Source organism: Rhodnius prolixus, unplaced genomic scaffold (assembly GCF_049639745.1).
Source record: "Rhodnius prolixus isolate KJV_2025 unplaced genomic scaffold, Rpr scaffold_4, whole genome shotgun sequence".
Lineage (NCBI taxonomy): Eukaryota > Metazoa > Arthropoda > Insecta > Hemiptera > Reduviidae > Rhodnius > Rhodnius prolixus.
Genome location: NW_027411614.1, coordinates 7,967,753 through 7,982,371, shown reverse-complemented (window position 1 = coordinate 7,982,371; position 14,619 = coordinate 7,967,753). Strand labels below are relative to the sequence as shown.

At 31.7% G+C, this 14,619-nt stretch overlaps 1 protein-coding gene and 1 long non-coding RNA gene across 16 annotated transcripts in view; both read left to right on the top strand.

Moving 5' to 3' along the window:
• The window catches only part of ush (Zinc finger protein ush), a 357,628-nt gene extending 352,024 nt beyond the window's left edge, over nt 1–5,604 (top strand). For all 9 annotated transcript variants that reach the window (XM_074130554.1, XM_074130552.1, XM_074130558.1 and 6 more), the window contains 2 exons: nt 249–515; nt 601–5,604. In XM_074130554.1, the coding sequence (XP_073986655.1) occupies nt 249–515; nt 601–1,179 (846 nt within the window). In that variant the 3' untranslated portion in view covers nt 1,180–5,604. The remainder of the gene's footprint in view (nt 1–248; nt 516–600) is intronic.
• Nucleotides 5,605–7,641: 2,037 nt separating this feature from the next.
• The window catches only part of LOC141455820 (uncharacterized), a 29,481-nt gene continuing 22,503 nt past the window's right edge, over nt 7,642–14,619 (top strand). For 3 of the 7 annotated variants that reach the window (XR_012459471.1, XR_012459468.1, XR_012459469.1), the window contains exons 1-3: nt 7,642–7,735; nt 7,850–7,966; nt 8,531–8,833. This is a non-coding gene — a long non-coding RNA (uncharacterized lncRNA). The remainder of the gene's footprint in view (nt 7,736–7,849; nt 7,967–8,530; nt 8,834–14,619) is intronic. The other 4 variants (XR_012459465.1, XR_012459470.1, XR_012459467.1 and 1 more) reach the window with 2 other exon arrangements.

Below are 14,619 nucleotides of genomic sequence, written 5' to 3'. Positions count from 1 at the left end.
CAGTACAAAAACCAAATAATGTGTCTCTCTTCGCCCAATTTTACTTCCAAATTTCGATAAATCTAATTAAATATTGATTAAGATTAAAGTTTATTTTCGATACATACAACTTTTTTCAAGCTCCTAGAAACTTGTAGGTGCAAAGCAAGTAATTTAATAAGTACTTACTATTCTGTTATAATAAGTATCAATTATTTGATCTGTTAACTTCTAGCATTGTAATATTAATTGCGGAAATTTATTTTTAGATAATAATTAATGGTAACGAACATCACTGCACCTCAGCCAGCGCCACTATTGGTATAGGATCGTCCACGGCGAATACAGCTAATGGTTGGAAATGTCCTTGCTGTCCGGTAACCAGTGCGACGGCTGCTGCAGCACAAAAACATATGGACACTCATACTGGTGTCAAGGCATTTCTGTGCACGCTTTGCCGGTATAAAGGCAACACGTTAAGAGGCATGAGAACTCATATTAGGATGCACTTTGATAAGAGACCATCTGAAATTAATGTAAGAATAGCAAGCGAAATTGAAAAATTTATTACGATCAAATTAATTTTCATCATATCTCATTTTTTTGTCGTTATCATTTCAGGAGGAGAATTTTATAACTTGTATCATAGAAGATGGTTGCGTAGGATCTACAGTGGAAGGAACTTCACCAAATCTTAGTGCTGAGGAGGATTCCGCTAGATCTCCAAGACTTAATTCTGTAGAAAAGAATACCTCGTGCAACGGTAGCGGCCTACTACCGCCAACATTGAGAATCAAGGAGGAAGAATCTGTTTCTGTAGAAGGGAATGTACAAGATACTGATGAAGAATTCATAGACGTTGATGAAGTTACAATAAAAGAAGAACCACCACCTTTAGTGATGTCTGGTAATGCGATCCCGGCTAATGTGATTGTAAAAAATGAAATAGATGATCAACCAGACGACTTGAGCACTTCAAACAATAATCGTAGTGGAAGTGGAATCGCCAACGCTGCGCCTCCAACAAATACTGGCCCAAGATATTGTAAATCGTGTGATATTTCGTTCAATTACTTATCTACTTTTATCGCACATAAAAAGTTTTATTGTTCCAGCCATTTAGGGGAAAATGCGGCTGCAAATAATAATAACAATAGTAATAATAACAACAATAGGCCTGCCGGTACTCCAGTTACTTAAAGTCTGACAGAACTATTATTGTTTTATGAAACAACGTTTGAAAGGGAATAAAGGAAGGAAAAGGGAAAAATATAGGAAAAGGAGGGAACGATAAGAATGTTCATACAAGCAGACAGTGGTAGACAAAAAATTAAGAATCTTTGGATTCATAACCGCGCCTAAATCTGTTAATTTTCATTGTACCATATTCTTGGTCAGATCTCAGTCGCTGTGGTGTGATGTTAAGTTCCACATTTTTGCATTGCAACAGCCATGATTTTCATAATCTGGATAGAAGGTTGGCACAGTGGTTAGAAAAGAAGATGTATTTGATGTGTTTGATTTTTGCGTTTATTTACATTTTTAAACTTAGAAAACTGTCGCAATTTTAAAATTGATCCTCACTACAAATAGACTTAATTGATCAAATTGATACAATATTATTTTACTTAAAACTCGCATTGAAATTGGAACATTTCCACGAATATATTAAATACAAGTTGTCAAAAATATCCTTCAACAGTCACATGTACCTATTTTTTTCAAGCGAAGATCTGGAAGATTATAAAATATTGAAAATTTTACATATTTATATTTTTTTTTAGGCTCTTTGGGTCTCTTTACTGGAATGTGTTAATCAAATTCTTGACTGTTGAATTTGTGTAGCTTAATAAATATTGTCAAAAAAAAAAATGCAATTAAAATCTGTTGAAACATATTTTGGAAGTGTCAAATTTTTCGTCTGCTTAAAATTTTAGATAATATTTGGTAGTTATAGTTTAGATAATTTTTTAAACAACATTCAGCGGTGTTTGCTTTCAGGCAATTCTATTAAGTAAATATGACGTGGGTGCGAAAAAAAAAACGCCTCGGACCATTGGTAAGCCACCTTTGCTTATCCGAAGCAGCTCACTTTTTCCAATAATTCTTACGTTTTCCTCCTCCATCATTTGGTTCAACTTCCATTTAAGCCGTATCTTCCGTTTTCAGTTACAAACAGATGTAGCGGCTACAAAAGGTGAACATTTAAATACTGAATCTCTTACCATGGACTTGATGAACCAAAACTCCTTCAATAGAGAAAAAAGTAGGATGAAATTCAGAATTGAAAATTCAGTGTTCACAGTCATACGTAAGCGTTTGACCGTGCAGTAGCTAATAACATTATAAGCTTCAAAATTACTAAAAGAAAGAATATGTACATTAAAAAAATATGAAATTCCTAAGATGAAAATTGTGTTACAGTGATGAGGTTTTCCAAAAATATCACCTCTAATACATCTATTTAGAATCAGGGCAAATTAAAAAAAAAAAATCATACTAATTTTTAAATGCCACTTCTGAAGCTCGATTTTTTTTATTTTTCGTTCATTTGAGTTTTCTTGAATTTGAAAAGTATAATATTAAAATATTAACTCTTTTTTAAATACTCTAATCGAATGCGTATTGATCGAAGAAGAGATAAGCAAAGAGAAGAAGATAATTTTCCTGTTCTTTTTATTTAAAACCTTTACCAAACTTGAAAAAACAAAGTTTTGAGAGAATAAAATCTTTAATTCAAAAATGGAATACAATCGAAACTGCATCGTTATTTATTTATACATAATTCCAAAGTTAATTTATTTTCTTAGAGACTACCAAGAAATTGTATAATTAAAGAGGAATAAAATTCTCATAATGTTTTTTACTTTAATTTTACACTGTGATTATGTAAAACCCTTCTCTTTATAATTATTATTATAAATAGTGTCAAGCAAGTAAAATATATGTACATAATATAAATATATATATATATATAAATAATATTTAAAATATGTAATCTATGTGATAGTATTATTATATAATATGAATGTACGGTTTGTTTGAAAGTAGCAAGTACTTGGAGATTTAAACTTGAAAACATGTGTTTTGTTTTTTATGAAAGATTATTTTATAAAGAACTACAGCTATCTTTATAATTTATATATGTACATTTTTTCCCTATTTAAAATTAAGTAGTTCTGTCCAATTTTATTTTAACGTTTTTAAAAATAGTGACAAATAATCAAATACGTACATTACGGAGTGAACTGCAGTAAATTTGTGCAATTTTATTGTTAAAAACGACTTCAAAATTTTGAAATAAAATTTTTACAGTAAAAGCAAAAATAAAAACAAAGATTTTTTTTATCGCAAAAATTTATCTTCTGGTTGAGATGAGTCCTATAGGCAGTATATGTTTAAAAACCACTTTTCTATATATTTTGTACCAAATAAGCTAGTAAAGTGTAAACTTAATACTAAAATCAATATGTAAATTGAATTCATGAATTGAGACAAGTTTATTTCACTAAATTAAAAGGTCTGCACAGAATGTCACTCTGTGGCAAAGAAGATGTGTTTATTCATGAATAAGGCTGATTTATATGAGTTATACCCAACAAATACAAAGAATTAAAACACATCATAGCAGATTATGACAAATTCTGGAGTAAGAATATATTTATTAGATTAAGTGGGTTTCTTCTTGACTAGAACACTGTTCTACGAAACGTCTTAGTTTATATTAGAAAATAGGTACTCTTCACTGTTACACATATTGTAACACTTTAAGGTCCAAAAGTCGGTTCCATTTTCTAAGAAGCAATCAAGGTTTAGATTGCTTGGAACAAAGCAAATTTTCGCAGCAATTCGCTTCAGCGTCCCGTAGCCTGCATAAACTTCCTCGTTATGTGGCAGCCCAAGTGTATCGACTTTGCGGAACTATTAAACTCAATTGATTTTCTTAGGACTATGAAAACCATTCTTTACTAAGGATCCCTAAATCTTATGGTAACCAGCATCTCTATCTTAGGAACGCTAGTACCACGAGCCCTTAAATAACACAGGTTGGAGAACTCGGATAAAGTGACTTGCTTTATTCGGGAGTCAAGCTTATACTTATTGCTCTCAATCTGTTTACCTCCCAAGGTTCTGCTTCTAATGTCTTTCTGACCTCATTCTTGAAAGCAGAGGAAATTTTAAATGCTACTCCTCGGAAACTCTTGCCTTTCAGTTGACCATCTTAATTTTTAGTTTCTCAGTGTTGACTTGAAAACCATAAGCGGTTGCTCTTTTTTTATTTCCAGAAATGTGCTTTTTATCACTGCGACTGATATTGTAATAAGCCTTATATCAACCAGGTGCACCAGGTATTATACTGTGAAATAAATAAGGCCTGCAGGATGTGAGCTCACTTGTTTCAAGACCATTTTGGACCAAATTGAAAAGAACCAGGAATACCGGGTCACTTTCTTTTAGTCCTGCATTATTCAACAAATTTATTTGCTAACGTCACTTGTATGGTATCTGATAGTATTATCCGTCTTTATTTTTATAATAAATAAATAATGTTATCATTTTTCTTCATCAAACTCGAACCAATTCTCTGGGATTTCAGCAAACACTCATTACTTCCTTTACTCATTATTCTTTCATGACAATTTGTAAGATTGTTATTATTACTGCATTACGAATTTGTTTTACCTGCCGTCTTCTATATACTCCGTGTTATTGTTATTATCAATTAATGTTACAATAATAGTTAAGAAAAGCCGCTGATAAAACTATCGAGTTTTATAAATATTTCGCTAATAAAGAGTCTCTCTTAAGTGTATTTAATTTGATTAATTTAATTTGCGTTCATTAACGACGCTTTGTTGAGGAAATATTTTCATTCTGGACACATTTACATATTGCAAGCAGGATTTAAGATATCTCGAAACTAATAAGTAATATAAAAGCCTACTTTATGAAGTGACTATTTATTTGTGTTTGTTCTGAAAAGATGTAAAAGAAAAAAAGCTATCAATAATATTAAATAACTCAATTTTATTTTTCCCAAATTAACAATGAAAAAGAACTGAAATTTAAAAAACAAATGGAGAAAGAAAGCAAAATTAAATTTGATACAATATATTTGTTTTATAATGATGTAAATTATGAATTAATCAATTCTTGTATTATAAAAATAAATAAATGTGTATATTAATTAATTTTAGTAATGAAAAGTATCAAACTATAGCCAGCCTTTAGAACTCGGTTGGATATTGTAAATCTTACAAATTATTCTAATTGTAATTATATTGTTTTTTGTTACCCATTACAATAACATTATATGTATACATGTAACACAAATACATACTACATAAGAGAAATAATAATGGTGATGATATAAATAAAAGTAAATATTTATTGCCACGGGATGTATGTATGTATACATTTTTTTGGATCATATAGGACGTTAGGTATTTGTGATTTAGTTTTACTTTTAGTACATATGAATAATATAAATAAATATACGTAAGTATAGCTTATTATTTAAAAAAATCTAAAGGCAATTATAAAATATATATATATTGTAAAAGTAAAACACATCAATTAAAAAAAAAGATCCTCAAAGACAATAAAAAAATTATTTATTTGTAATATTGTTTATTTCCAGTAATACCTTCTAAAGTAGGAAATGGTTTTGTAGCCTGAACGTTTGTTAATATTAGCGTAGAACTGCCTATGCCCGCTTTAGTTAATTCGTGATTATTATTCTATATTTTCTATCTTAGAACTGAAAAAAATCTGTAAAAGAAGTTCACAAAAATTTAATAACCAATCATTACAACACAACGTACAAAAAAAATCATTTAATGCCATCATTTCATTTCAACACAATAAAGTTATTATGTAATTTTATCTGTATTCTACCAACATTTATTAACAGCATCGTAGCAAGAAGCATTTCTAATTAAAAAATGTTCCAGAGCAAAATATTGGAAGCGGATACATTCGCAGTAGTTTTATCTGTCAACACGTTAAACATTTTAAATTTCCGATTTACTTACTGCCTTCTCCAAGTGAACCTGGGAAGATAAATGTTGAAGTGTAGCTGCAGGTTAAATGGGTACTGCCTCTCGACTTATTTTCAAGTGTTTACTATTTAACTTACAGAGGGATAGAGAGGGAAAATTTTTAAGTATTTAAATTGGACATTTCTGGCTTTGTTTTTTTCCTTAAAAAAACATGCTGTTAGATACGTACTTTTGCAGCCTGTCTTCTACAACCCACAAGAACCCATTACTATTAATCATATTGTGTTGTTCAAACTATTCCTTTTTTTAATATATCTAGTATTTTAATAACTTATTTCCTTTTTCTAAAAACCTCTTTAAAATTATTAAACTTTGAGTGTGGAATTTACACTCAAATTTCCCAGTTTTTCTGTAGAAAAATTGAATACAAAAAATTATAAAATACAATCTAATTTATTTCTTTATCTCTCAAGACAGCCCGTTAGGAGTGCAGTAATTAGTTAATCTAATTTTCCTCGTTGTAGCTCTCTTGATTTTTTGAAAACTTACTTCAGGGAAGAAAATACTAGAAAAACCTACGTGCAAATATTGATTACAGAATAATCGGCAGTTTGCTATTAGCGTAATAAGTGAAATATTAGAAGCATTACCTGGTTTGGAATAGAATTATATTAAAATCGTAGTTAATCAAGTAATTGAAACATCATGATAAAATATTACTAACTTTCCAAGTGGGAGTTATGCACTGAGTAATCTAAATACGAGTGCAATTTGTTGTATTCTTATTTTAAAAAAAGTTGAGTTTAACACAGATTCAAAGTTGTAAACTAAAGCAGAAAGTTAAATGTTAACTGAGTCGAAGAATACCGATGATTGCCGACTACATTCTGGTAGTTGCAGTTGAAACAGATCGTGGAAGGTAACAGGCGGCTAAGGCACCGTGGGTTCTGACCCACGTAAAATCTTAGTGTTAGTGACCAATTTTCTTGGAATTACCTCACTAACACAAAGATTTTACGTGGGTCAGAACCCATGGTGCCTTAGCCGCCTGTTACCTTCCACAATCTGTTTCAATTATGTACATCTAGCCGAATGTAGTCGGCAATTATCGGTATTCTTCGGCTTGGTAATATTAATTTAACTTTATTTTTTTAGTTTTCTGGTTTGAAAGGTTTGATTTTGTGTTGTTCTAGTGGTCAAGAACGTGGCTTTGTAAGTGGGAGATCCCCAGTTCGAATCTCGCGTATGACTACATTTTATTAAAAAATATTATGATGTATTAAGTATTATGAATGACTGCATACGCGAGATCCGAACTGATCTCCCACTTACAAAGCCACGCTCTTGACCACCAGACCAACACCCGCCCCTCCCTGTTAAGATATTGTTGCCGTAATAAAGTAGAAAAAAAATACTAGAATTATTGAAGAATTTATTAATTCTATTTTATTTTCTAAATACCACATAGTAACCATCTGCGGTGACGGCTTAAAAGTATTCCCTACTAGATTATATATTAATATTATTTAAAAAATAATTCAACCATAGAAAACTGATTTTTGAGTCAACATTACACTAGAATTTTTATTTTTTTAAATCTACATTTATTAAATTATTTCCGATAATTATATAAAAAAAGAGTACCATATGTGACTACTACACTTTTGTAGCGGCCATTATAACTGTTATTAATATAGCTGGGTAAACAGCTGATTCCAGTTCAACTCTGGTGGAGGTAACATCACTTCTGCGCAGTAAGTACATTTTCTTAATTTAAATTGATAATATACCATTAACTTTTTATATTTATTAATAGTTTATTAGAAAGAAAGATGAATACATAAATATTTATGGTTTTCATAATTTAGTTTAAAGAAATTAAGAAGAAATAGAATTGACCAGTACTGACATGTCTGAACTAACATTCAATTGAATGCATGGTAAAAGTAGATTTTGTTGAATAAAACTATCTTCAATAAGATTGAGTAAGTTTGTAATTCAACTTTTTTTTTAAATTTTAAGTAAATAGATGAACTTTAAGACAATAGGTAGTTAATGACTTTGTGGTACATAGGTATTTACGTATTTAATGAATTCGTGCTAGGTATTAACTGAAAATTACTTTTTTTAAATTTTTAGCATTAATTAATTAAAATAATGTTGATTTTTGAATGATTTATAGCACCACAATTTGTAAGGATGAATTTAAGACTAAGTCCAATATTTTTGAGTTCGGTGAAAAATTCAGCTGAACAGATAAGTTTTAAATTCTTTTACTAAATGACCGGAATATAAATACATTTTTATGTCAACTAGTATGAACTTTTTGATGAGGTTTGAATTAAACTTTTCTGAATTAATTTTGGGCATATTGGTCCCTTTAGGAGAAGAAACAATTAATTCAAATTTCTGTAAATTGTTTCAAAAGTATTTTATGAATTTACGAACAAGAATGAGTTTTATTATTTGATATTTTAGTCAAAATTTAGTTCAAAAAATGTGTTCATTTAAGTTATATATGTACTTATCTTTTTTCCTTATTGTTACAGGAACCGAGTTCGTGTTAAAATCCCCGGGAGTGATTGCTTCGGAACTTTTCTTACCTTCTATTAAGTATTATCATTGATATTTGAACCTGTGCGTATTTAAAAGTAATTGCTTTGGGTTCTTCCAATTCCGCTAAAGAAAAGCCTGCGAAGTATTTGTATGCGATATATTTTTAACCAGTGCCAATTGACGATTGACGAGGACTCCTGCTCTTCTCTCTCCGCCAAGAAGAAGACGCAAAGGACTACATCGATGGATATGTAACTGCAAGATATTGTTACATACCCCAACCTGTAGCAAAAAAGGTAGACTGGGGAATTATAGTAGTTATATCGATGACGTTCGGGCGCGATTAGTAGCTTGACACTCGCTCTAGGCGAGCGGCGCTCTAAAATCTCCTTATCCAAATTTATTTTTTTAGACTTGGCCAAATTTTACATAGAAACTCTTCTTCTTTGCGAATTATCTTTTTCGTCAACGATAAATACTTAGAGTTTATCCATAATTATGATTCAGTTTATTAGGGCATCTTAGGGATTCCTAGAGGAAGGAAAGAAACAACATTTTAGTTAGTCAAAGTAATTTCAAAATTAAGTTTAGAATTTGCTTTTTAGATAGGGTTTTCTGGTGGATAAATACAATATACTAGTTAGATAATTAAAGTTATTAAAAAATTAAAGTTTAGAATTTGTTTTTTAGTTAGGGTTTTCAGGTTCCCAGCCTTTTTTTTTTTGCACAAACAACACTCATACACTGACATCATAACAACACTCACACAGTATACTGTGTATATGTTGCTATAACAACATTACACAAAACAACACTGCATTCCAATATAAATTCATTTTAAGATTTAATTTGATTTTTAGTTGTAACTTTTTTTTTCTCGCGTGGCTGTTATAAAACTCACTGTTTAACGTAGTGGTGTTTTCCGTGGTGTGTAAAGATTGTACGAAATGGTATTAAGTGCCGACTTAAAAGGATGTCAGTAGCAACTTTTGGCAGCACGTTACGTGTATTGGACAAAGATCATCGAATAACTTACGTGTTTTTGGCGATTCATGAGAAAATTAGTTTTCACTATTTTAATAGCTTCTTTGTAATAATGCGACTTTTCTTCTAAATTATTGCAAAGTTGGTTTCTGACAAAATATTTTCAGTGGGAGAAAAAAGTTCTTTGCCAGTTCCTAATCCGGTAGGATGTCATTTTGGATGAAATCTTACCTTAGCAAGACGTTATCTACAATTTTTGAAAGCAAACACAGGACCTTTGTATTCAGAAGAACTGAGTCCACGTTCAAAGATTCATTTTATGTACTGATCCTTAACAAAAACTTACAGTTTTAAAAGTTAAGTATAAGGGTTGATTAAACGCCAAAAGGTACACAAATCAGCAGTTCCCAACATTTCATTAATACTTCATTGATATAATTTAAGTAATTTTACTGCATTAACTTTTCCTTCACATTTTTTAGAATTTATTAGATGTCACAGACCCTTATGCTGGCCATTTTCGTCTACAAAATATTTACTCAAGTAGCACACCATTTAACTTAGATTGACTGTAATATCTATTTATCTATAATAATCAAACTATTAATCACAGGTGAAAAAGAAAACGTTAGAAACGTTATTGGTTTAAGTTCATTCTTCGATTAAAGTAATTGTTATTTTATGTTGTAGTCAAACGTTTGTAATAATAAGTAATAAATAATCTGGCTTTATCGCAAATAATATAGTTTTCTTCAATTACATTCTCAATCTAGGTGTTCTTCCCACAATGTTATATATATGTAATATAAAATAAAGAAAATAAAGATATGCATATTTTTAGGACAGCTAATTATTCCTGTATTTTACCATAAGTAAAATTAGGGGGACTAAATTAAATTACAATTGAGAAATGAGTAAATATTGTTGAATAATCTACTTGTTATTAAATGTATGTTATTTGTGCTCACGAATATTTCGGTAAGACGAATTTAAGACTGAAATATTGTTTTGAATCCTCCGTGATTGAAATTTAAAAAGTGGCCGACTCTAACTTTGTTTTTTTCTACTTTAACATGCATGTATATGTGACTACTCAGAATAATTCATCACTCATTTTATCATAATTATAATAAAAAAATATTATGAATGAACTGGCCAGCATAAGGGTCTGTGACATCTAATAAATTCTAAAAAATGTGAAGGAAAAGTTAATGCAGTAAAATTACTTAAATTATATCAATGAAGTATTAATGAAATGTTGGGAACTGCTGATTTGTGTACCTTTTGGCGTTTAATCAACCCTTATACTTAACTTTTAAAACTGTAAGTTTTTGTTAAGGAGATTTTTGTAACTTTTGGATAGATTTTCCTTTTTGTCTATTTGCAAAGTTACGTCTGCTTTACAGATTTTTTAAAATTTGGAATAAGCTATTCTATCATTATAACCTGATAAGGTGTTAAATCGGAACCGTAACTACCACTGGAGAGATCTTTTTAAAGAATGATTATAGTTGCGGTCCCCAAACCATCCTCAATAACCATTTTTTTGAGAAAGCGTTTTGAATAAAATAGGAAGGTATTTGTACGTAAATAGCAAAATTAAACTGCGATTTCAGTACTTCCTTTTAAGAGGAGCAAGAAAAATAAACTGCGATTACAGTACTTCTCCCTAAAAGGCAAAGATTTTGAATCGAACGACAATTCATTGATGTAAATCGGTTCACTCATTGACAATTTTAACGATTGCAGTACTTCCTCTTAGTAGGTGTAAGAGCATGATGGCACTTCACAGCCACGTAGAGGAGCTTTAATCACTTTATTTGAGCTAAATTTTATCAAAATCGGACTAAGCTTTGTAGAAATATTGGTAATAATAGTTTTAGAAAGAGCCTTATTTGGGTGGGGCGAACTCCCCTCCTTATGAGGCATAGCGTCGAGACTTTTAAAGTACAAATCTGTACAAAATTTCGATTCGAATGACACTTCATTCATGAAAATCGGTTCACGTGTCGATAATTTGAAACGATTGCTATACTTCCCCTTAACAAGTGTAAGAGCAGATCGTCGCTTTATTGTTAGGTAGGGGAGCCCTAACCCTATCATCCTACCAAATTTTATCAAAATCGGGCCAAGATTTACAGAGTAATTAGTAATAATAATTTTGGAGCGGGCCTTACATAAAGGGGGCTAACTCCTCTCCCATTCGATGTACAGGGCCGAGACCCCCAAAAGGCACATCTACATAAAATTCCGAATCGAATGACACCTCATTCATGAAAATCGGTTCACGCGTTTAGGCGCTACGTTGTTTACAAAAAAGGTAACAACAACAACAACAACAACAACAAGAACAAGAACATTTTTTGAAAAAGCCGTTTTTGCTCATTTTCGGCAACTTTTTTCTCGAAACCTATTAGATCTGGGTGGTTGCAAAAAATCTACAGTTATAAAGGAGGATTTGCCCTATATTATAAAGAAAATTTGGGAATTTTATCTTTTATAGAAAAATAGAAAAAAATTGTCAAAGTTGGGTGTTTTTCAACGTTACACTTTTTCGTGCAGTTTTTGATGGTCAACCCTTATACAACTGTCCTACCGGACAGTTTTAATAAGTTTAGTTTGGGGATGAACTTCGAATACTTCTTTACAGCATTTTGTTTTTCGTTAGTTCCATATTACATTCATCTAAATCATAATGAAGAACAAAGGTGCAATTCAATACGAGGAAACGAAGAATTCTTTTTTGAGAACTTCAGAGGATTACATTGAAATTTTGTGTGTACTTCTATGCTGCATACACATACAATAAAATTAGTAACGTTTGTTAATATGTTGCAAAAAAATTACAGCTATAAAGGAGGATTTGCCCCATATTTTAAAGAAAATTTGGGAATTTTATCTTTAGTAGAAAAAGAGAAAAAAATTGTCAAAGTTGGGTGTTTTTCAACGTTACGCTTTTTCGTGCACTTTTTGATGATCAACCCTTATACAACTGTCCTACCGGACAGTTTTAATCCCTGTGTTACAAATAGAATATTGAAAAATATAAAGGACAGAAAGTTATTAAAGTTTTTTTTTTTTAAATAGTTAATGCTTTTTGAATTGTACATTAAATCCCAGTGAATTTAGGGCACATGTTGAAATGATATAGGTTTTAGGTGTTTGTTGTTTTTCATAGTTTGAATATTGGTCTAAACACTTCGATAATAATAAATCTTGCCAACGTTAAGTATTTTATATTTTAATTTATTATTACATGTCCAATATTTTAAACTAGTGTTTTTCTTTAATCTATGGCAAGGTGTAGATTAGCTATTTATTGTGATCCAAGGATTTTAGTGCGATTCCAGCTGTGAAATTCCAAAACAAGGCATACATAGTAAGGCAACTGTGGTTTTCCTGCTTCTTCATAAACTCCAGTTAGTTCGTTCATAACGCTTCATCAAGAACTAGTATGGCAGTGATTTCCATCGTTTGCAAAGTATTCCTATGCTTCTTTTTTGCAAATCCTTGTTATAATCAAATAAGTCGCAAAAATTATCCTCCCCACCCTCAATAAATTAAGGTCATCCGTACAAGATCCAACTATTTTCAAGCCTACTTCTTCTCAATCCGCGACGATTCATTTCAACTTCGATGCAAATCTTGAAGGGATCAAGAAAGCAAGATTCAAATGACCGCACTACATGTTGCCTCAGCTCCTAAACAACATCCGTACAAGATACAACTATTTTCAAGCCTACTTCTCCAATCTGGGGCGATTCAATTGTCTACTTCTTCAATCTGGGACGATTCATTTCAACTTCGATGCAAATCTTGAGGAGCTTAAGAAAGCAAGATTCAAATGACCGCTCCACAACCTGCCTCAGCTCCTAAACAGCATCCGTACAAGATCCAACTATTTTCAAGCCTACTTCTTCAATCTGGGACGATTCATTTCAACTTCGATTCAAATATTGAAGAGATCCAGAAAGCAAGATTCAAATGACCGCTCCACAACTTGCCTCTGCTCCTAAACAACATCCAACTATTTGCAAGCCTACTTCTTCAATCTGGGACGATTCATTTCAACTTCGATACAAAAATATTTCAATAGAAGAGCTCAAGAAAGCAAGATTCAAATGACCGCTCCACAACTTGCCTCAGCTCCTAAACAACATCCGTACAAGATCCAACTATTTTCAAGCCTACTTCTTCAATCTGGGACGATTCATTTCAACTTCGATTCAAATATTGAAGAGATCCAGAAAGCAAGATTCAAATGACCGCTCCTGCTCCTAAACAACATCCAACTATTTGCAAGCCTACTTCTTCAATCTGGGACGATTCATTTCAACTTCGATACAAAAATATTTCAATAGAAGAGCTCAAGAAAGCAAGATTCAAATGACCGCTCCACAACTTGCCTCAGCTCCTAAACAACATCCGTACAAGATCCAACTATTTTCAAGCCTACTTCTTCAATCTGGGACGATTCATTTCAACTTCGATTCAAATATTGAAGAGATCCAGAAAGCAAGATTCAAATGACCGCTCCACAACTTGCCTCTGCTCCTAAACAACATCCAACTATTTGCAAGCCTACTTCTTCAATCTGGGACGATTCATTTCAACTTCGATACAAAAATATTTCAATAGAAGAGCTCAAGAAAGCAAGATTCAAATGACCGCTCCACAACTTGCCTCAGCTCCTAAACAACATCCAACTATTTGCAAGCCTACTTCTTCAATCTGGGACGATTCATTTGCCTACTTCTTCAATCTGGGACAATTCATTTGCCTACTTCTTCAATCAGAGGCGATTCATTTCAACTTCGGTGCAAATACTGAAGAGATCCAGAAAGCAAGATTCAAATGACCGCTCCACAGCTTGCCTCAGCTCCTAAACAACATCCGTACAAGATCCAACTATTTTCAAGCTTACTTCTTCAATCAGAGGCGATTCATTCCAACGTCAGTGCAAATACTGAAGAGTTCCAGAAAGTAAGATTCAAATAACCGCTCCACAACTTGCCTCAGCTCCTAAACAACATCCGTACAAGATCCAACTATTTTCAATCCTACGTACTTCTTCAATCTGGGACGATTCATTTCAACT